Genomic DNA, 24,609 nt, shown 5'->3' on the forward strand with positions numbered 1-24,609 from the left:
TTGAATTTCTCATATGTCATTTAAATTTATACTTGCTGGAAATAATTGGACATTTTTACTTCGGTTTGCTTTGATTTTATGTTACGTGTAACCTACCATTAAATGATCGTAAAACGCCCATGAATGTTCGTGAATAATTGACGTTGATTTACTCGTTTGAAGTGTAAATGTGAAGGATTTAAAGTGGCCAATTAACATCTTACGTGGAAAGTCAGAGGAAATGTCATCGAAACGGAAGTTGCACATCAGTTGCCTACGATCAACCTTGCCGCCCTACTGCATTCTCGATCCTTATAAGACTAACAATACGACAGTGGTCTTCAACCTTTTTTCTGTCATTTTCAGTTTACCCTCGTTAAAGTTTATTTTTAATATGTATCGTAATTACTTATCCCCTTCAAAACGATAGGTGTGCATTAAACATTTACGACCGATCTTTTTGTAAAGATAAAACAATAATGTGAAATTTTTTTTTTTATTTCTATGAAACGCATAATAAAATCGAGGCACTCAAAATAGTTAGCCACCGTCTTAAATGTAAAACATTTATTCGTGCATGCGGTAATATTGAAAACGTAAGCACGCTTCCAATTATTTTATAGCAGAATCATGAACACGTGCTTGTAGCGTAACATTAGAAAACTTTATCTTTTTCATTTTCTTCTTAGCATCATCTAACACTTTCAGTAACGATCAATTAAATATATGATTTAAAATTGTCTGAAAATCATAAGCAGTAGCTTTCTTGGAACCAATTAGTATTGTTTGTTCCGCTTTTTCTGTTAATTATTTTCTTTTTCAGTCGTTTCCAGGCAAAGGAGCAAAATTATTTTCATTACAATAAACTCGATGAAAAACAAACATACTCTCCTGTTTAAAAATTTAACGAAACACGTTTAAAATTAAACAAGTAATTATGATACGAAATAAATGAAATTAAAAAGGAAGGAGGTATTGTTAACTAGCGCGAATGAATTTCCTCTGATTTATTTATACGTGTTGTTTTATGTGAATTATTGATGCCAAGGAAACGAGTCCTTTTATTGTCTGAACCGTTATGTCTTTCTATCAGTTCGAGTAATGAAGACCCCGTTGCATTTCCTGGCGTCTGTATCACCCTATATGCGCTATCGTTGATGCAATCTTGGAGTTACTGAAATGTTTTTTATTCGACACAGTTGCGCTCCGTGCTCGCTCGCGATATTAGTAATACCTCAGCGCTGTCTGATACTAATTAGCAAGCACTGTGTTCAATTGCCGGGCAAGAATTAACGCGTTCCACGTGTAATATATTCCCTCGATACCGAAGCATCCGCGTAGAACCAAACGAATCGTTCCTGTAAAATAACAAGAAAATTAAAACCGACACGATCACGTATTTCATTCAATGCTAATCGATTCGATTTGTGTATTTACTGACAATATCTTTTCGCGCGTAGAACCATCCCTTAGATTTTCTGACACCCGGTTGCCAAACATCCCAGAATACAGGAAACAGGTTCTATAAATAACAAGAGTTATAATTACACGTTGCAGTATATGGTTTTTTTTTCACCAATGATTTATCTGATCTCGATAGCCAACGCGGAGCGATCCTGCAGCAGTTCGTCTAATGAATAGTCAACGTATCTATTATACGGTAATTGTGGAGTAGTAATGTAATAATAGTTTAATCATAGCTCTTCTGTATTCGCTTGAAATAAAGTCTCACCCCTTAGTGAAAGTTTCTCGACCTTTTCTCTGCACCACTCGTCTTGGGATGCGTAATCCAATAATTATTTCGAGTATTTTACTAGGTTCAAGATTTAATTCTATAATGATCGGTTAGGCTTTGATCTTATTAATTTAAACGGGAGAAACGTTTTTCTTACTTTCTAGGTGAAAGGTAACAGCATAACACTACAGACGAGGTATACGAGTAGACCTTACACCTTATGGACAAATTTTAAAGAAAAATCGACAGGGGGTAGGTGGAGAAATTTTTCGGCGAAAATGAAAAGTTTCAAATCGTTTAAAAAAAATTATTCTCGGTTGCGGGGGTTAATTACAATCATTTTTGGTCATTACACATACCCCCGAAATTCTACTCAGTTTCGAGAAAAAAATTTCTTACCGAAAATCTAATTTCTGGCCAGAAATGTTTGCCCAAAATTTGATGCGAATCTTTAAAACGTCATAACTCCTGAACGGATGGGACGATTTTAATGTTTAAAAAAGCAAACTACGCGTATTTTGATGGAGAATATGTAGAAATTGCAAAAATAGTCGAAAAATTGATCCTTGACTCCCGAAAATTAGAAAAACTTCCTAAAAATTGTCTAATTTTCAAACAGCCATAACTCCTACAATAGTGAATATATTTGAATGAAATTTTTTTCTGAAGTAGAGCCCATGAGTACCTACAAAAAAGTATTAAACAACTTTTCTATACAGCGTCAAACAAAATTACTAAAAATCGAAAACGAATTTTTAAGAAAAATCGACAGGGGTAGGTGCCTAAATTTTTCGGCGAAAAAAAAAAATTTTAAATCGTTCTAAAAAAATTAGTTTTAGTTAGGAGGGTCAATTACAATCATTTTTGGTGAATAGACATACCCTCGAATTTCTAACCAGTTTCGAGAAAAAAATTGGAGTAGGTTGACAAATTTTTCGACAAATTTAAAAAATTTCAAATCGTTCTGAAAAAAATATTGTTAGCTGTGGGGGTCAATTACAATCATTTTTGGTGAATAGACATAACCCTGAAATCTTGCGCATTTTCGAGAAAAAAATTCAGTACGGGCGGAACTTTAAACGTTAATAACTTTTTAACGAAGCATCCATCAACAAATTGCTATTCTTGATTTTCGTCTTATTTTGGCCTCTAGAATCTCCCATTAAAATTTTTCCCAGGGGTGGCCGAACACCCTGTATAATGTCTGACCAGAAATGTTCTACTGAAATTTGTACTCGTACTGTTTTGAAAATTGAATAGAAATGTTTATTCGTTATAATATTAGCTTTTGCTTTCAAAAATATGAATTCAGTTTATTGGAATTTTTATACATTGTATTCTATAAATGTGACAACTTATGTATTATTGTTTTGTAAAGTCAGTTGATGTGTAATTGTTGCAATTTTTGTTTTCAACGACAGTATTACTCATCTTTTATTACACATTTTATGACGTAGATAGTATTTTATAGAACGGTACAAAATTACGGTCGATCGACGTTCTATTGTATTTTAACGCGTGATATATGGCTCCGCGAACAATTGATTCGAAATGATACTTCACGAACAAAATTAATGGATTCAATACGGATTCGATAGTTTAAGTAGATCATCGAACGGGTTCTGCTTATTCATTTTTCATGAATTCCCTGGGAAGCATCTGGCTACCAGAGACGAACAGAATAATAGATACCCAATTAAGTAAATAAAATATTGTCATTTTTTTTGTTTTTCTTGCATCATTACGTACCACCAGCATTTTTACAACTATATTCCCCGAGCAGGTGCAATGTTTATATCATAAATTATTCTTCGTAAGGCTGGAGGTAATTTAAATTAGAGTCTAGACATATTCAATTTTATTTTGTAAACGTTGTCGAGTTTATTATGACAAAACGAGGGATACGCTTTCGTGTAGTCGGTATTCTTCGTGGCTACCAAAAAGGAATTCTATGGGTTTTACAGTTGGCCGAACCTCTAGATTTCTTCTCCCGTTGTTCCTCGGTCGTCACGGGAATTATTACGAGGGGCACTTTGACACAAAAGCCCCGTTTTCTCTTACTTTCCTGCTTTACCGCTTGACTAGTCGTGTCATGCATTACGATGCTGAAACATCAACGGAAACGCTCACAATCAGCACGCACTTCACGCTGTCGATTCTTTTCGAAAGGACAGATGACACGGAAGGGATTCTATCGCCGCGAAATCTCTGCTTTCTGCATCGGTATGTAATAATAATCGATTCCCCTCTCAGTTCTTGCAGCCTTTCGAAGGAATTAAGGTTTGCCGGAACATCCAGCCACTGCACAGATAATATCTATATAGTTTTTGCAGTATCATTCTACCAGTTCCCGGAGTATTAATTGAGATCTCACATCGTGAGATTAGAAATAAGAACCAAGGCAGTGCACATTTTTGTACATTCCTCGCAGATGTCCCTATTTGTGTAATTTTCAGTATACCAGGATACGTGGGAATTATTAAATATTTGTTTTTATTACGTACGGTGCCATATTAATTTATTCTAACAGTGCTTTGAAATAACGACAGCGATTAGACTGTGATAACTAGTTTATCATTAGACTAGACTAGACTAATTTATCTAGCGATTAGACTGTCGATGACTCGAAGTTAATATTATGTCTTGTAGCGAGGAATTACTACCGGAAGAAGTACCAGGATGTATGTAGTTGAAACTCAAAGTTTCCAATATTTTTAGATAATAAAATTTGTAAATATTTGAAATACCAAAGGATATTTCAATCTTCTTTTGTTTCATATAAATTTTTATTTAGTGAAACTTCATTTTGAATAAATGGCCCATGAATTTTATCCAAGTGGTTTAGTTCATTCTTTAGAAGAGCATTTGACTATAGAATAATTTGTATGTTTGAAATAACGATGTGTATTCGGACCAGGATATTGCATGCTTTTGATCTATGGACTCGTTGAATGTAAATCAACAGAAGCAAGACGTTTGTACGCGAATCATTTCCCTGATAGACGTTTGCTAGACGAGGAAACGTTTCAGAGAATACACAAATGCCTTCGAGACACAGGTTTGTTTAGAAAACGAGTGTCAGACGACGATAGATCCATCAGTATCGCAACCGTTAACCTCGAAGAGAGAATCCTGAATCATGTTGAAGAATAAGGAATGTCGGACACGCGACAGTGTGGAGAGTTTTACGAGACTGGCATTTGTTTATAAAATATGCCTGACTGTAATATATTGACAAGTTGTTCCAGTTATTTGTGACGACTGAAAAATTGCGTTCTGTAACAAATTTTGTAAAAGTCTGTCACTGTTTGTCTTCTTCCACTCAATTTTCTTACAATGTGTAGCTTAATATTGAATTTATTTATTTCTCAAGGTTTCGTATCTTATCCAAAAATTACTTAGTAGACGATACTTGTTTTGTATTTAAAAAATTAATTTCAAATACGTTCCAATTTTATAATACATGTGAAAAATGTTAACGATTTAAATACCGATAAAATAATTCACCTTTCGTGCCCAGGAATTAATTCTCTCTTCAGCAGTATGCATAAAAATGATGCATAATTCAATTAATTAATCCTCGTAGTGGCGGTGTGGGATCTACTCTACTCTATGTATGCTAGGTGTTTGTTACAAGTGCTGATTAGATAGATGGTATAAAATGTTAGTCATATTTTACCATTTTTAGATTAAAATGGATAAATGTGGTTTCAGTGCCTTTTATATTGGTGTCATTTTTACCACGATTAAACACTTATGATACATTGATTCAATATTCCAACTTGAACAAATTCAATATTTTATTGTGACAATTATTAATTACGATGATTATTTTACTGTTTGGATTACGTATCAATGTTACTGGAATTAAATACATATACTGTTACTCGTATTCGTACACTATAATGATGATTCGTTATGAATGGAAAAGAAACTCGTTTCTTATAAATGTTTTCCATTTATTTTATTATTCTATTTATTATTTTATTTACAAAGTAGCATCGTTTTCTTTTTTAATATCAATTTGCAAGTAATGCTCAACTACAAACCCGATAAAAATTATAATTCTATTTATTATTTTATTTTCTATTTACAAAGTAGCTTCGTTTTCTTTTTTAATATCAATTTGCAAGTAATGCCCAACTACAAACCCGATAAAAATTATAATTCTATTTATTATTTTATTTTCTGTTTACAAAGTAGTTTTGTTTTCTTTTTTAATATCAATTTGCAAGTAATGTACAATTATAAAACCTATAGAAAAATATAATTATAAACAGTATATAATACTGTCAACAATACGTGTGGGTGTTTTCCAAGCGGTCATCCATCCCAAAGTACTGTATTTGATCGTGTATGTATAATAAAATGTATTTATACTAGTTTCAAAAACAACTCAATTCATAAGAACAAATTTATTTTCATTTAGTGACTTCGATCACTATTGTAGTGGAAGTAATTGTACATATATTCAAGCAGTAATTACAGCAGTTCGATACGCGTTTCGTCGATTCTCAGTTACTTTTACGAGTGCCTGAAAATAATTTCAACCCTTTCGACCGATAATTGAAACGTCGAGAACCTCTGGAAAATGATCGTGCGTTCGGGAACTAAACCTTTTTACGCAATTATCGACCGCAGAAAGTACCTGAGTTTAATTCATTTAGCTCGTGCCATGTTTATCGTCGATACTCCGCCGATGTTATCGAATCGGTCGCGGATCATCGATTCGAATTGCTCGCCGTGAAGACGAATTATCAGATCGTCGATACCGTACCTACCGCGTACGATTTCCTTTTCCAATTCGTCACTCGTATCGATGGAGATCCTTGGAGAACGCGCAAACTGCACTTTCGAAGAGCCAGGCGAGTTCCGCGGAAGCGCATCGTTCGCCATGCGAGAGAAACGGACGGATATTAGGCCCCAATAACCTGATTCTCGTCGCTTTATTCTCATCGCGCGTACCTCGGACACGTTGTTTTTTCCAACGTTCCCCCCGAACGTCACGAAGGCATGCCAATTACTTATTTCGCGACGCCCTCGAACGAGCACCGCGCGGCACACGCGAAACGCTGACTTTTCTAGCTCGGTATGATTAATTGGCCGCAGATGCTTGCAGCGCGACGGTTGCTCTTTTCTTCTGTTTCGACTTCTCTTTCGTAGAAGCGAAAACTGATGAAACACGCGCGCCGTGTTCCGTCGTTACCAGATCGTCAGATAAGCCAGTACGCGGGGAACACTTTATTTCGCACAGTAATTATGTGTCAGAGCCCGGGCGTCTGTTCCCCGTAGACGCGCATTGCGTCACTGATTTCAATCGTTCCCGAGATCCGGACCGCGCTTCGCGCAAAAACTGCGTATTAATAAACGGTCGGCGAATATTTATTTTGTTCCCGATCCTCGCGGATATCTGGTCCACGGAATGGAAAGTTCGTTGGTATAGCGAACGACTCAATTTTCAAGCGTCAGAAGGTAATATTAACACGTTAAACGCGGAGTTGATTCTGCGTCGCTTTCCATTTGCGAATACGAGAAACACGTGTGCGTATAATCGAGGGATAACGAGCGGAAAAGCCTCGTTTTTCTTGTAAATGTTTCGATAGAAAATGGTATTTTATATTCAGTAGTGTTCCGATTTAAGTACAGTCTTAGGATGCACCGATATTCGATGCTTGAAGCGTGCTCGACCCGAATTTAACTTGCAAATAGAAACACGAAATACTAGAAATAAAAAGGAGAAAATCGTAGTATAAATAATGAAGTTTCCTATAGAAATCGTGGAAACATTTATTATTTGAGTAAGCATAGAACACCACAATCGTTTCACAAATTAGAGGTTTACTCGCGTTTCTAGTTAGGCTTGTTATATTGCTTATCTTTGGAGTCATGACCAATTAAGAATAACATAATCATCGAACAATTCGACCCAGTTAAAAAATCATTATCTGCACTCGGATGCTACACGCTGGGACAGCGGGTAACTAAACGATCTCTTATTATCACGTTTAATTGTTCGCTTGCTTTCTATGCCAGTGGAAAATGGAGTGCCTGAAGATTGCTTCTGAGAACACGAATAAAACAATAAAGACGTTAATTAATCTTGCCCTCGAGTCTCGACGCGTAATCTCCATTGCAAATCTCTTTTGCAATTAATGAAATTCGTCCGAAATATCGACGATGGCGAGTTAGTATTTCGACGAGTGAACAGCAGGGGGGAATAATTGGCGAACGAGAACAGATTTTGGGAAAAGGGAGCGACAAAAGGATGGAATTTCGCTTTCGAGTGCAATAAATCGCACAGATTATCGGTGCAGTTTCGCGTGTTGTTCGTGTCGCGGTACCTTGGCACGTAAAAGATGACGAGGAAGCGAAACAAGGGAACAACCAGGCACGTCTTGCACGCGGAAACACCTGCCATGCATTTTGCGTTTCGTGAGCGTATACACGTACGGCGATTCACTTGAACCTAAAAACGTGTCGTTTTCACTTATGTTTCACCGGCGTTTATTTATTACACGGCTGCAACTTTCTTTCTTCTTCGCGAGCAGCAATTGTTGCGTCGGAGCAAATTATTGGGCGTTTATAGGTGTCACGATGTGTTGATCTTCCCATTACGAGACCGTGCAAATTGAGTATCTCTGCTCGTTTATTTATGTTTTGGGGATGGATTGTCCCTAAAGTGATGTAGTCTTTATCAGGGGATGTTTGTGATTTGACAGAATTGTCCACTGGACATTGATTGACATTTAGTATTGTTCATTCTATTCGACTCTTGGGAATATCTAGAGGTTTAATGAATTATTCATCGGTCAAATTGACTCAATTTCACTTGTGAACATTTATCGACCGACTCTAACACACCACACGGGTTTTTGTTCAAATTATTAAAGGAATGGATAGATCTTGACTCCAAACCGTGCAATGATAGTAAGGAATTTGCTCTCAAAGACTCTTAACATCAATTGACAACATAAGAAGAGAATTAAAAATTAAATTGTGTTTTTTGAATGAAATCTGCACATTTGTATAATGGTAAATATAATAGAAGTGAAAGATTTGTGAGATCGAGACATTAATACAAGTAACCCTTTTAGCATTTACAAGGCTAAACGGTTCCTAAATATACAGGTGTGGTCACGCGATACAATCGGGACGTGCCTTTCTTAGGTTTAATAATTAAAGAAAGTGGCATAGGATGAAATCGAGTTATTTAATAATGTCTGCATCTGCGCTATTTTTAGTTTTCAAACTATAAGGAAGGAAAGCATTACGAAAAAATCCCTTCATCACATTGACTGCCAGACCAAAATTTTGATTTTAGATAATTGTAAACTACATAATTTAAAATTTGTCTTGTTACTTATTTTTAAAAGAATCCAGCACAGACGAGGATATCCCTTTCAAAACAATAGTAATAATAATTCATTATTTGACGGGTTAATTTCCCTTTGTATACATTTAAAAAAGAAAGAATTAATACAGAGTTAATTTGTTTTGAAAAGATTACATACAGTGAAAATAAATCCAGTCGTTCGCAAAACTTACTTATGTGAGTTATTATGAACCTAATATCAAGTGGTCATAAGTTTAGTCTTACTTGCGATGAAGATGGCATAAATTATAATGGCTAATATAGTCATCGAGTAGGGGATGAAATGCTCTTTAAAATGAGCGTTCGTACGAGTCGATAGCTTAATTAGTTCCGGAGATATGACGATTTTAGTTTCAAGTCAAGCGTCAAAGTAAATGTTAAAATAAACATAGAAGATAGGAAAAATTATAGTAGCTGGTATAGTCATCAGGTAGAGGATGAAATACCCTTTAAAATGAGCGTTCGTACGAGTCGATAGCTTTATTAGTTCCAGAGATATGGCGATTTTAGTTTCAAGTCGATGCGGTGGCTAGTTTCGGAGATATAAGGGTTCGAAGCGTTTGTTTACGTTTTTGTTGCGCTCGCGCGAGTTCATTTATCCCCCGCGCGCGTAGATAGTAAACAGTGCGTAGTAAATTCTTGGAAATACTACGACTTCCTAGTCACGTGACTGTCTCGACTCCCGCGCGACAAGGAGGTCCAACGCGACGCGTCAGACGCAGACAGAGATAGTCAAATTAAGAAAAATACCCTTTTACATAAATTACGATATCTCGAAAACGGAAAGTCGGATCGATAAAAACCAAAAACCATTTTAAAGGGGAAGGTTTACCGCTTCTAACGATGGCTCAATAATTAATAATACCCTAGTAGTTTCGGGACTGCACGCGTCTAAAGTTTTAGTATTTTTAATACGCATTAATAGCCTTTTCTAACACGGGAAGCGAGAGATAACGGAATTTTAAAAATTACCTTTTACATAAATTACGATATCTCGAAAACGGAAAGTCCGATCGACAAAAACCAAAAACCATTTTAAAGGGGAAACATTGCCACTTCTAATGATGGCTCAGTTATGGACAAAATATCAGGGACTTCAGAACTGCAGGCGTGTAAAGTTTGTGTACTTTTAATATGCTTTGATATCACTATCATTATCTCAATATTATAATATCAATATCAATATCATTTTATTTTGTGGTGACACCTTCTGCACTCGCCACCAGAGGGCTACGCTAAATCTATATGTCTCTCACAAGTACTCGATTCTCCACCTATTCTTATACAGTACGCGATAACCATGTTTTAGGCATTTTCGGTAGAGCAATTAAAAAATGTTTCAGACAAAACTTGTTCAGTAGTTAATGAGCTACATATTTCCATATTCTTAAATCTCAAGAAATGCTTTTTACAGATTGAGAGATTGTCAAGTTTCCCAGCGTCTAAGATAGGGCCTGCTAGTGGGCTCATCAAGTAAGGCAACCCTAGCAGGCCCCTGGACGAAACCATCTCCTTTTTCCTTTTCTTTCCCCTTACAATCTTACTCACTTCCTGCATACAGCAAGTCACCATATCTAAAATTCATGAATCCTATTTAAATGTGTTTCCTTTAACATTTCAACTTGACAATTAATCGTTTTAATTCCACCGTGAAGACGTGGCTGTCAAAGTCACAATCATAGTCCTCATAAATTCCAAAAACAGTGAACCAAAACGATAAAAAAACGAATCTTGCAAGATACATCGTGGCACACAACCTCGTCTAACCTTTCCAATTGTTTCTGATTGTACCAGTGTGGCAGTGGCGTTGGCTCGACGGAAGGCGTCGTCGGAAGCGTTGGTGGTAGCTGCAGCGGCGGTAACAGCAGCAGCGGCGGTGGCATGGACTGCATGCCTCTACGCCCCGGACCTTTTCACTACTTGATAAGCGAGCAGGCGAAGTCCTTGGTGGCCCTGCAGGAGCTACAGAATGAGGTCGGCGCGCTACTCGAATTCCGGGACCTCGTCATCGAGACGTTCCCAAACCTCCGGCACAAGATGGCCGCGACGGCGTCAGCGGGAGCGTCCGTGATGTCGTCCACCTGCGCCCAGAACTCCCACATCCCTTTGCCGCTGTCCAGCCCGTCGTCGAGGAGGATCAACGAATGGGAGCCGGGGAAGGTCAGGCGTCGAGTACCGCGAGAAGGCGGCGAGTCCTCGTCGTCGTCGTTGCCCAGGAGTCGCAGTAACTCGCACAGCGGCGGCACCAAGAACAACTGCAGCGCCACGGTCCAGGATTCCGGCTTCAGCACGGAGACGTCGTCGAAGGACAGCGCCTCGACGGCGATTGCGCCTAGACCGAGCAGTCCTCGACCAGCGGTTCTGGACGAGGCTGAAGACGAGCTGTGGAACCTCCTGGACGTGATCCATCGCAAGGGAATCAGGCTCAGAGAGGAGGTGGAATGTCTTCAGGGTCGATTGGAGAGCGTGGCGCCCGAGGATCTGGCCTCGACGGATATCCTGGACGCCGTGAGAGAGGTTACGTGCTTGAACGGCGAAAGGACGACGACGATAACGATAGAAGACGGTACGGAGACGAAGGACGGAGATCCTCAAGTGGTGGCGCTCAGAAGAGAGAAGGAGCAGCTTCTGGACAAGGTGGCCGAACTCGAGGCGGAGACTATATCCAGTCGAGCCAGGGCGCAAGAGCTCCAGTCCGAGCTGGCGGCGCTCTCCGCGTTGAAAACGGGTTTGGAGGATAGGCTGAGGGCCGGACTGAACGAAACATCCTCGGATATCCTCGCGCCTGGCGCGCAACGGCTGCAACCGATCGCTCCGGCGTTGCCCGTCGTCTCCACGCCGAAGAGCAACAACGTTAGCAACATCAAGAGCAAGTCATCCGCGTTCGCCTCGGTGGCGACGTCCGCAAAGGCGCACAAGAGCCGTTTTCGTACGAGGACCATCGAGAAGAACGTTCTGTTGGACGTGAACGCCCACAACGACGAGCTGCGCGACATCGACATAGAGGCGAGCGTGAACGAGAGAAGAGCGAGGCTGGGTGCTCTGGATTCCGTCCTCGTGTCGCCCATGAGGATTGCTCATGTGAAGGACGTTGATTCCAAGAAGATTGCTGCCATTCTACGCGAAAACTCCCCCCTCGAGCTGCAGCGGCACTTGATCACCACTACCGTCCATAATCAGGTGAATTATCGTTACCCAATACTGCATTTTCAGACACTGCTCGCGAATTCATTTCGAGACTTTCGCGTTTTCTGTTCTCATTTTATCAGAGGTATAGGTTCTTCGGGGCATGAACCGTGTTCGTTTGAACCTTTCCCTCGACGTTTAAGCTATTTTGTTTTCTTTTTTTTTTGTGAATCCGATTGCCACACTAGCAAAAGGTCAAAGTTAGTTTCCAAGTATAATAGCGTTATTTTTAGCGTTGCCTTTAGTCGAATTCGTTTCTGACAAGCGTTTGGAAATCAATGAAGGCAGTTTTAAAAAATACATCGGTAAATTGCAGGTCCTACAAAAGAGGTTAGATGAAGTAGAAAAAAGCACGGAAACTCTCTCTGAGCGGCTAGATAAGGCACGCGAGGAGAATGACGACCTACGTTTCCAGGTAATTTGTATTATAAGATAGGTATAATTTTAATTACATTTATAACGGTGCGATTACAAATATTCTTTTGATTTTTTTTTTTTAAGTAGATTACGAAAGCATTCGAACGCGTAATTCTTGTAAGTCCAAAGTGTATAACGATATGGAACAGATAATATGCTTTAACAGAAGTATATCAATGTAGATCAATTTCTCGAGACATATTAATGCTTTCAAATGAACGTTATACTATTTTGATCCAGGTCCTCTAACATTAGATGCTAAGTAAAACAATGCCTTCGAGACTTTAATTATAAGCATTTAAACACGCCTGTTATTCATTATCCCGTAAGTAATGCACTTTTTTCGAGATGTAATTGGTTACGGAGTAACATTAATTAAGCTTCGACAGAAGATAAACGTGTCTTTGATTCCTTTTTTCTAGTCAGACTGTGAACCGTCTTAAATCGAGTTCTTGCGGGGATAAAAATAATTGGTATTGCATAGTAATGTCAAACGCGAATGGCTAGTCATGCTGATGCACTGGTGCCATAATTAAAATCAAGATTGTACGCGAAGAGAAATCTTTATTCTTTGTTTGAAGGAATATGGAAATAATTGTCCATTCTATGCAGCTTCGCAACCGAATAATAATTAAGGAGTTTTATTATAAAGAATTAGACTGTTTCAAATAAGAATTAGAAGTCTGGAAACTTTGTTCACACTGTTTAGAAATTTGTTTCGTTCAACGCTAGAACATTAATTTATTATTCTAAATTATATATAATAAGTCAAACGTAATTGAGAAGTTCTTTGGAGTCTAGTTAAAAGAAACAAATATTAAATTGATCATTGACACCTTTCCATTTCTACTTTCATTATTTATCGAACAAATCTGCATTACTTTTAGGATGATTTAATATTTAAACTGTGGTTCTCAATTATGTGCGGGTCGAAACATGGACATTCACACGCCATTTTGAAGAACGTCTTTTAATAAATTATGAAACGTCTGATGTAAATTAACAACGAACTATATTTTTTTAATGCAATGCATATGGCATAGACGAAATGTTCAATAGAATCTGATACGTCAATAATTTTGTTATCCAAGAATTTCCATAGAAACTAAATGTTTTGATAGATAAAGCATGGAGAGTGTGAATAAAATGAACTTTTAAATTTCGTTTTGGTGTAACAATTTTCCATGTTTCGAGGCGTACATAATTTGGCATTCGAGATTTGAGACTTTTCAAAAAGCACGCATCAATCCTCAGGATCTCTGCTTATAAGAGGCTCTAACATTGAGGCCCCATGATTTCAGGAAGTTCTGACCTGTTAAGGGGAGCTTCTAGTGTGAATCTTTGAAAAAATCGATTTCTTAACCAGTCAGCTGTGGCGACCTCTGTTCAGAGCATGCACTTGTTTGTTTTATTTCGTTTTGACCTCCAAAGATTCTAAACATATTAAAATTTACGACAATATTTTAGTTTTTACGCATGTCGGATATAGTAGTTATGTCACAAAATACTGTCATTTCTCCATGACGGATATAGTCGTCGAACACAGCTGACTGGTTAAAGAATATAGTTTGAAGTTGTGGAAACGACAGATCGATTCGTCGACGAACCAAAAGACCCAAATCCCGGTACGCGAGTCGCGAGTACTAACGCAGTTTGTCACGTTTATGCGTATTGCAGCTGGAGGAGCGAAACATCGAGTTGGAGGGGACGCGTGCCCGCGTACGCGTGCTCGAGAGACTCCAGCAACGGCCTCCGACGGAAACGGACCCGGAGGCGGACGGAGAGCAGCCTAGATGCGAGCAGACCGGCCTCGAGCCTGGCAGCAGCACAGAGTCGGCCCGCGACCATCACCAGACCGTCGAGGTGAAACCGTCGCCTCGACGGCGTCCTAGTCGTATACCCTTGCCCGGCGCCACGGCGAAGGCGACGGCCCCCAGACCGCCTAGCCACGGAAGGAACGATAGCAAAGAGTCGTTGAAGTCGTTAACGAGACCTCCGCGTGATTCTAGTCGCGACAGTCACAGCGGGAAGTCTCTGTCGAAGGCACGCGACTCGACGCGTGACTCTCTGGGCAACAAAAGCCTGACGAAGAACGGTAGCAACGGTAACGTCGGCGGCAGTAACGGGAACGGGAACGGAAACAGCAAGGAGACGAACAGGGAGTCCCTGAACAGGTCCCTGCCGCGTAACAATTCCAGCCGAGACTCCTTAAACAAATCCTCCTCGCTGTCCCGCGCCCGAGACTCGCTGGAGTCTAACAACCTCGGCACGTCCTCATCCCCGGGGACGACTCCTCCTCGACGACCGCCCGCTCCTGCACGCCGTTCCTACAGCCTGGCCCGCGGGTCAACGTCCGTTGATACAGAGAACGGCAAGGTACGATCCGTAAAGCAATACTTTTGGAGCAACTGGCTGAAGTCATCGTTGTCCAACGGCCCGATCCAGTAGAGAGTCCATCGTATCCTCTTCTCCAGGACGGCCGATAGTCGCTGTTAGGGATATCTGCTGCTTCTAATCGCGTCCCCGATTCCGGAATCCTTCCTCTCGCGCCTCACGGGGCCTCCTTGATCCTCATCCACCTCGACACGCTGACTTGTGCTCACCCGGAACGTTCGGTTAACATAACGAGAAACCATCGCTGCTGTCGCTAACTTTACGGTCAATTGGATTACTTTATATATGTTTTTTTTTATATATATCGGTACAGCTGTTCGCTAGTCCCACTGTTATTGGTTTCCATTGCGTCGCTGCGCGTGTAAATTAGCACGACTGGTTTCGATTCTAATCGCCGCGCCGTCACACTTCTCACAATCGTTCCTTCAACCGTTTTCCATTCACGAGGCTCTCTGTCGTCGTTCTCATCCGCGGTTCCTTCATCCTCTGAACCGGTGTTCGTTCACGGGCGCGTCACATTCTTCCGGATAATGGAATCGTTTTCCGACGCAATCCTCCCAACACCCCCTCATCGCCTCGACACGAATCACTCCCTGAAATCGTTATTCACACTCTGACGTACACAGAGACTCTCAACCGACACTTGCCTTAAAAACGACGAATCGCCCGACGAATCCACTACCAAAATGTCTGATCTGGAGCGCAGGCGAGCGTGCGTTCGAGCCCGTCCCCGGCGGTCGAATAAAGAACATGGCCCCTTCTCGCGTGCCGCCGGTTTTTCTCGTAAGTTATGCTTCTTTTATTATCATTTGCTTCGATGCTTCTTCCTGGATGTGGTGAGCTATAAGCCTTGTTTTATCCTGGTCTTCCTTTTTTTTTTTTTTTCGTCTTTTGATCAATAGTTCAATTAGTTTACCCTATCACCTTGAGTTTGGCATGCGCACGCACCCGTAGTGAGCCTCCCCCTACGATCCAACTATAATACAATTGATCCGTACTGTGATTACGTTTCCTTTTTCCTTGGAATGAAATTTTATCGGCGATTTTTACGTACATTTGCTGGAACAAGTGTATTCGGGTGTTTTAGCACACTCGAAATTAGGTTAAGTGTGTTTTTCCTGATTGGAAAGCTGTCTGTTGATCCGGGGGTTGGTCAACTTCTTAAATATTGTGATGAACGGAAAAAATAGGGTAATTCCAGCCAGCTGCTGTGTGGTATTTATGGTCATCTCCCTGTATTACCCCCTAAATATGATAAAATCACACAGGGTGTTCTAGATTTCAACGGCCAAACATCAGCCATATTGGATTCACCGTTTTAAAGTTAGGAAGCCTCCAAATACTGATTTTCTTTTACCGGTGACTAATGTTTCGAGTAAATGGGTCTATTATCCACAATCGGCAGTTTTTAACATACAATTCCGAAAATAATTTTGTTTACTAGAGGAACGTCGTAGTAGCTCATCGTTATCAAATCTTCTAGAAGAATACGTGAAAGGGTTAACTAAAATTCGTGAGTTATTATGGTCATCACCCTTGAGATAAAATAATTGTAGGATAATTGACAAACTATGATTTATCGAGTGCTATTATGGTGTAGATATATTTTTATCTTCTTTGAAGAAATGAGAAATGTATTTTAAGCAAAATGAGGCTAACGTTGAACGATGTTCTGAAATTGGTAAAAGATAGCAAAAATCCTACGATCCTCATAGTGGTAGGAATACCAAAATGATTAGCGCATATCAGCATGACACCTTGACATGAAGACTTGTTTTGCCTGCACCTCCATACCGCTTGCTGTCCGTAAAGTCTGTCTACCTTGTGGTGGCCAGGCTATTGTATCGTCCAAAAGAATCAATCCTGTTTTGTCCTTGAACCGTTGACACCTCACACTCAACGATACACCGTCTTCGTTTTGGTCCAAACCTTTTGACCCAATGTACCACCCTCTTACCTCGAGCCCTAATCACACTACTATACCTGGGTAGTTGACAAAACTAGTAGTAGACAAAACTAAACTTTTACCACCTGGCTTCGGGACTCTTCTTACATTTAAATAGAAGCAACAACGAATGTCTAACTACCAGAAACGATAGATTAAAGACAAAGTTTCCTCCCGTTAACGATAAATCTAATTTCTTTATTACTTTTACTCATACTACAGTAGCGATACTAGTATATTGCAAGGTGCATGTGGATCGATACGAAAGGCTCTGTCGAATTTTGCAATTTTGTACGATTGAGCGATCAACCAACGAAATACCAACATCGAAGTCGTAAATATTACCGGTTACTTTGAATCGTCGTACTTTAATTAGATAATTGGTGTGTAACCCGTTAACATCTCGAGTCGTTAACGCGTCGAGTTACATGATTATTCGCGTAGCAGTAAATCACAAGATTCGACAGATCGTTTTGCCACGAAGCGAACACGGGGGATAATTTCTCCCTTCGACTATCCTCACGTCCGTTCCCTTTTATCTCCGTTCCTCCGTCGTATCATTACCTGTATTACAATTACGTATAAGAAAGAAACGAGCAATTTATTTAGCACGCACGTCCAACACGATATTACCGTAAATTTTCACGCCGTGCTAGCAAGAGCTCCCTTGTTTTGGATCACCATTAATCTTTCAGTTTGTTTGCTCTTTCATTTGCTGAAGTTTGATCTTATTTGCTAGCGTTGCTTGTATGCGGACATAGCCTCGAGAGCCATGACGTGGCTCGGAGTCGCACTTATAATGATTGATGTAAAGGAAAATGAATCGACCACACGCTTACCTGCTTGGCCTTGCGGTTCATTGTCCATCTCACGTTCAGTGCTACGCGTTACCACGAATTAAAATTCACTGTGTCAAATTTTACTACGCTCGACCGCGATCCCTCTTCTCGCACTTTGCAGTGGCGATCGATCGTTCGCTTTGGTTCATATAGGTCTTCGCGTCTTTGATCGTTCGAACTTTTGGTTCGTTATATTCGATCTTTTATCAGACGAGGGATCCACGAGAAAAAGGGAGAAAATGTCTGAGTTCATTTCTTAGAAATCTAAAATTTATGTAGTTATTATTATAGTGTCCATATAACAAATCTAATTTTCACACTCGTCCTGGATAATCTGGAAGGCACATACTCATCGAAATAATACAACCATTCCAAAACACCTTCCACTTCTAGATTCACTAAGAAGCTGACACTGCATAACACGAGCTTCTATCCGCCACTGCAAAGATTTATATTCAAAAACTTGACTTACACTTTTCATTCCGAGCCAAATTGGACATTTTTCAAGTCACATTTATATTTAAACGTATTTCTTACGATTTAAAAAAAAATTCATTTTAGAGTTGTTTGAGAAGCACAAAAATACTTTGTTCGTTAATTTCTAATAACATTTTTATTCGCGTGCTGGGAAATAATTTGTATTTATTAACTAGAAGTATCTCAATTCGTTATAATATTTTCTATTTTTACACTTCCTAATTTCTTAAGACGTAGAGATCCATTAGAGCATTGCAAAAGGGATTCTTCGATAAAATGTCCCATTTGGAGCGCCACCGTCGGTTCAGTGGCGCCGGTAGTCGCGAGTATCGAGCAAAACGTGAGAGAACGCAACCAGCACTGATCACCGTGGGGGGTTTTTGTGTGTACTTGTGCCTCGGAGGAATTGCCGCGTGAATCGCAGTCCAAGTACACGCTACGTGCAAGTCTCGAAAAGTCGAAAAATTTACGGGTAGACGGAGTCGCCGGTCGCGAAACGCTAACGAGGACTGATGTTTTCCAGAGCTGCACCGAACCGCCTAGCTCCTGGTGCTCGACGAACGGGAGCTTCCGACACAGTGACTCGTCTCTGTACCCGGACTCCTTGAACCAAGAGACCTCGTCAGTGACTGGCTCCACGAAAGTGGAATTTATCATTGGTTCGCCGACCAGACGATTCAGGCAGAGCTCGGTGTGGCCACATCGCTACTTCGACAGCATAGACTCCACGGCGATGCTGCCCGAGAGCCTTTTGACCGACGAGTTCTCCCTTCGTCGCGGCGAGGCACTCGCCGAGTGCGATTCCCTCGAGTTTTAACCGGATTTTAAGAGAGAATCTTGGTAGTTCGGTCGGACCAGCAATTATGTCTACGTGTCCACTCGAGAGTTCTATTCTCGACGGTCGTTATCGACACTGGGGAACTATTTTTACATAGGCACACACGCGCGAGAGAGCTGCATTGCTGGCAGTTGTTCTCGACCATCGTTGTACTCGATTTCCGTATACAAAAAGTCTCTTAATCCTCGATGGTCGATGATTCTTTTATAATACTCCCAACAGCGTAGCAATGATCAATAAGCAGTCGGTCGTTAGCGGTTGATTTTTATCTAGCACGTTCACACTGGACATTCGAGAACCGAATGCATTGGTAAATTGGTTCGTACATTTTCATTTTTTATGGCGTAGAGTGAATAAATATTTTAATTGAGTTGGCGCAGATATCGTTTTGAGCACAGAAGGTTGAAGAAAATATAGTGAACGTGCTAGTAGGTTTTGGTATCCAGGATGTGAGTTTTGAGTGGACACGTAGCGTTGAAGGTTGATGTTTGACGTATATTTAAAGAGACCATCAATCTGTGCTCGAAATGCGAGGAAGAATGATCAGAGTTTGGTTGATTCCGTTACCATCGCTATGCGTGAGTGGAGAAGGATGTTTAAGGGGTGGACTGGGAAATTTTAACTTATGATTTTACGCTGTTACTTAATTTTGTGTACATCACGAGAGACGTAAACAAGCGAGAGCGTTAACCTTTGGGTGCAGATTGAGGATTTGTCTATTAGTCCAAGGCATCTGGTTTCTTTATTTATTGTGTCAACTTCCTTGATATGATAGAAAGGGGTAGAGAATTAATTTTAAACCCTCTATAATCCATCGATAAATTCTGAAAGTGGAATATAAATCATATTATAATTTTTATTAAAAGCTTGGAAATATTCGATCATACTGTTGCTTCAAAATTATATTAAATCTTCGAAAATACAATTAATTAGTATGACTTCAGAGACATACAAGGTTACAGAGGGTTACAGTGCATAAATTCAAACATTTGCATCAGAAAGAAAAAGTATCTCCATACAATAAGTATAATATTTTTTTTTATAAGTCGACACAAGACGATTGAAATCGTTGAACTACAGTTTATTTGTTCCATTAAGTAAAATATAAGTCCAAGGAGAAAGTCTTTACTTTTTTAATCAGCAAATATTTTCAATAAACTTAAATATTACGTTAGAAATTTTGCGAAACAAAGTGAATAAGTTTTCGTTTAGACTTTGTTCCCAAACCTTGTATTCGGCTGAAGTCAAAGAAAAATATTTCTACTTCCCCAGAAACTGATGTCGAGGATTAGTAATAACGAATTCAAAATACCAAGATTCTTGCAATGCAAAAGAGAAATCGACGATCAAAGAGAACGCGTGTGCTAGTTATTTTTACAGCAGCCTATCGTACTATCTCTCATTAACCATTGTGTTTCACTTTCATTTCACACTCGGATTGCATTTTTGTTGTGCAGATTTATTGCGCGGGAATATATTAATCGGGGTTTAATTTATATACGTCGCGCGCTATGGAATTGTGTCATATTATACGTTGTCGACTCACCGACGGACAGCAAAAAAAAAATTAATTGGCCTTTAAGCGTTACTGGCAAAAAAAAACATGAGTTTGCACGCAGAAATTAAAAATAACGTATGATACACCGACGTGTGTTCATTGTTTGTATCGAATGACATACGATGCGTAAAATTCATAAATAGTCCTTTTCCGTTTGTAAGAGTGCAATTTCTTTTTAAACATTTGACAAGGTAGCGTGAAATTTTAACAAACTGACGAAGAAACAAAATTACATCGCGAAACTCATCGTTTTCTTAGTTCTCGTTCCGTGTCGTGGACGATGGATACTTCCCGTGAATGAAATCTTAAGCTGTCGGGAGCTTAAATATTATCATGATCTATGATCGAGTGTATCAAGTATGAAATCTTTTTCACGCTCGAAGGAAAATAGTTTGATATTTTTTAGTCATTCTTAAATCTCGAACTATATATGATATTTTATATTATTTCGTTATTCGTTTTTATTACCGTTAAAATAATAAAATCTATTTGCAACTTTACATGTGATCATTCTTCGGAGTTGAGCGACTTTTGTTACATTTATTCATGTAGACTTTCGTTCGAGTAATTTGATAGATGTTTCACCGTGAAATAATTCGAATTCCACGCAGTATATATCATAATTATGAATCGTAATCGAGGAAAATTATCCTTCCACGAAACATTTTATTTGTTCTGCAAAATTTATTTGCCAGACGAAGTATTCGCTAAACTCCGATCCTCTTAGTACAAAATTTCGAAACTTCAAGTATTCTTTGAAAAGTATCACTCATATTTTAGAATCGTCGATTTTAAACGATTTTTATAATTCGATAAAAAAAAAATTTTTTCAGATCGTACGATGTACTAAACAATTATTCAATTCATAGTTATAGAACCAACTTCAAGGATGAGTTTGTTCGACAAACTTTCGATTACTTGATACACGGTCCATAAAAGAATGTTTGTTTCTTATTTCCAATCGACTGTTAATGGACTTTTTGAGGCGTGCATTTCAGTGCATTTTACATTTGTATCTTTATATCTTAAGACTGTACCTATCCGCTGATACAAAAATCGTCATCGAACTTTTGTCGTAACTGTAATCGGCGTTACGAAAATGTTCTTATTGTTCATATCCACTAAGCTAATTCTATTAATCTTTTCGCGACTGTTACTTGTTTCTAGTTGAAGATTTTTACAAACGTTTTAAATTATTTTAACCGCAATTTTCTTGTCTTTCATTTAACAAATTTAGATGATATCTTTCTATTTTTTTTTTTTATATAGGCATAGAAATGTTTTCTATTTTGAAGAAAGTATTTGATGTTTTGATATTTCCATATAACTAATTGGAAATTACGAATGAAATTTATACAATTTATTTTATCGAGAATATGAACTCTGTTCGCTTGGAACTTGCTAGAATTAAGCGAAGATTCGTCAACGATTTTGTTGAAAGTAGTGCAATATTAGTTACGAAATAGAAAACGGGATATTCGTCTCACAAATTAATTGATCGTTAGTGTTTTGTTTCGATGGAAAAAAAATATAGTACGATTACAAATTGCAACGTAATCGTTAGTTTGCTCTTTTATTTTCCAATTCGTGTAATTATGCGTCACGCGCGGGAAGGTTGATAAGAATTAGCATCGGATGACATTACGACCACTAGCACATTCCATGCTGCGAATTCAAAGAACAACAATCTCGTATTCCATGTAGCATTTGTACCTTTCGTTTAAACTTTCGTGTTGTAATTAATATAATTTATTTATTGTGTGCGTGTGAATTGCGGGCCTGTCGTCGAACGTTTGTGGAAACCGAACATTGATCGTATCGACTCGAAAAAAAACCACGCGAAAACGAACAAAGCACAGAAAAGAGGGTTGTTCGAACGTACGAGTAGATTGTCTAGAAGCTTTTTCAGGATCACACATATCACGCGTGGTGACATGAAAGTATATCGACGACCATATTATATATTCGCTCACCGCGCGACGTTGGACATCTACGAATCTTGGAATTTGAATCGAGTCTTTTTCTTAATCGTTCGAAGCATTCGAAGGGTTCCGAAACGAAGTTTGTAAAATGCTTTCGTATTTAAATCGTAATTATTTTTTTTAAATCCATTTAGATCCTTTAAATTTTATCGTTCGATTATATTAAATTACGATATTTTGAATTCGAGATTTTAAAAAATATTTAGCCTTTGAGTAAACTATTTCGTGTCACACCGAACTTTTCGAAAGCTTGGAAGATCCGAAATGATCGACGATTAAAAAAAACAAACCGCGTGCTGGACTGAGAAATATCGCGCGACGTAAGCGACCGGAGAAAGACATTTCGAAAGCGAGTGAGCATCGTTTTTTTTTTCTTTATTATAAATGTATTCGTTTAGTGCACACCAGGTTGCGGGTTCACAAGATTCCATTAGTCGGAACGTAACGCTTTACGGTGACTCGACGAAAACTACTACGTACCACACAGTTCCTTGCTTCAACCAATTTTCGTTATTTATAAAAAAGAAAAAGTGAGGATAAAGGGCGACGATCGCGAAACCATCGAGCGTACGTTTAATCACAGAGCTGAACCTGTGATCCTAGTTGTATAAATATTACCGCGCGAACTATGTGATTAACTTAGCTGAACTGATAGGACTGACGGACTTTACTTATTATTTTAGTGCCTAACTATTATTACGCGAACAGAAACCAAAATCGAAGCCGTTCGACTCGTGATGGTTTGATTCTTCTTAGCCGCCGCCATCTTTGTCGTCGCGTTCGACGAACGATCGTAAGAAAAAAAAAAGAAAATAGAAAAAAGGAAACGCGACGAAGAGAAGAAAGAAAAATAACAATGCTCAGATACTAATTAATTGTTCGTGCGAGCAGCTGGCGGACTTCCGTGTGCCGACTGAAGGCTATTATTTTTATACCTTAATTAACGACTGTGAGAACGAAAGCGAAAGAGAGTGTTGAGCGAACTGCGCCGACGTTAGCAGCTTCCTTTTTCTCGATGATAGTTGTTTTATCGTCGTTGTATTATACTTGATCCTAGCTTACTCGTTGGTCGGCCCGCGCCATCGCGCTCGGGTTCACATTGACTATTGTTTTATTACCGACACACCGTCATCATTTGTATATGTATATACGTACGAAATCGTGAATTATTTAAAGTTAGTTTAATGTACAGAAAAATCTGTGTAAACGATATCTGCGATAATGTGATTCGATTAATAAATACGATATTACGTAGCGAGAGCGTGTTCCCTTTTCTGTTCGCGATTACACTTCCGGTCGTTTTGGTTTGTGCGATACATTGACAGTCGTGTTTCATTCGTGCTTCCAGTTTTTATTTTTTTAATAATTTTACATTTTTTTTTCAAGGGATCTAAGAGATTTAGCAAATTTGTTTGTTTTTAGATTTTCTAGTCGTAGGTCTTAGAAATGAAAAATTATCGACTGCCTCTATTATTTGCAAATTACAGTTGTTTTCGTAGGTTTGAATATAGTGAAATTGGATTTAATTAGTTAAATATACGCATTGCAAGCAGAGTCGTGGAAAATGTAATCTGATTACCTAATTTTCTGTTATGATTTCAACGTGATTGTACAGTATTACACGATTTAATGATTAATGCGTAAGTAGTAATTACCGTGTAATTACAAACGCATGATCAGACTGTATTTTGTCGAAGCATCTCTTGAATTTCATTATGTTTATTTATATTAATGCTGGTAAATATTAATGGTGGGATAAATGAGATTCTATCGATTTTAATAGCTTAATCAGGGATCAAGAAAAATAGGTGCTTCTTTTCTTAATTTTATTTGAATTTATGTTTTGTTTACTAGTGGGGACCTTTTCAAAATTTATTCTCGCGGAGC

General features: G+C 39.0%; 1 protein-coding gene across 3 annotated transcripts in view; it reads left to right on the top strand.

Annotated features, from left to right (window-relative positions):
* Nucleotides 1-23,977, top strand: part of Jvl (javelin-like) — a 128,136-nt gene extending 104,159 nt beyond the window's left edge. For all 3 annotated transcript variants that reach the window (XM_076772394.1, XM_076772393.1, XM_076772395.1), the window contains 4 exons: nt 10,881-12,266; nt 12,589-12,687; nt 14,367-15,065; nt 18,868-23,977. In XM_076772394.1, the coding sequence (XP_076628509.1) occupies nt 10,968-12,266; nt 12,589-12,687; nt 14,367-15,065; nt 18,868-19,161 (2,391 nt within the window). In that variant the 5' untranslated portion in view covers nt 10,881-10,967 and the 3' untranslated portion in view covers nt 19,162-23,977. The remainder of the gene's footprint in view (nt 1-10,880; nt 12,267-12,588; nt 12,688-14,366; nt 15,066-18,867) is intronic.
* The last annotated feature ends 632 nt before the right edge of the window (nt 23,978-24,609 follow it).

This window comes from Colletes latitarsis, chromosome 9 (genome assembly GCF_051014445.1).
Source record: "Colletes latitarsis isolate SP2378_abdomen chromosome 9, iyColLati1, whole genome shotgun sequence".
NCBI classification, from domain to species: Eukaryota; Metazoa; Arthropoda; class Insecta; order Hymenoptera; family Colletidae; genus Colletes; species Colletes latitarsis.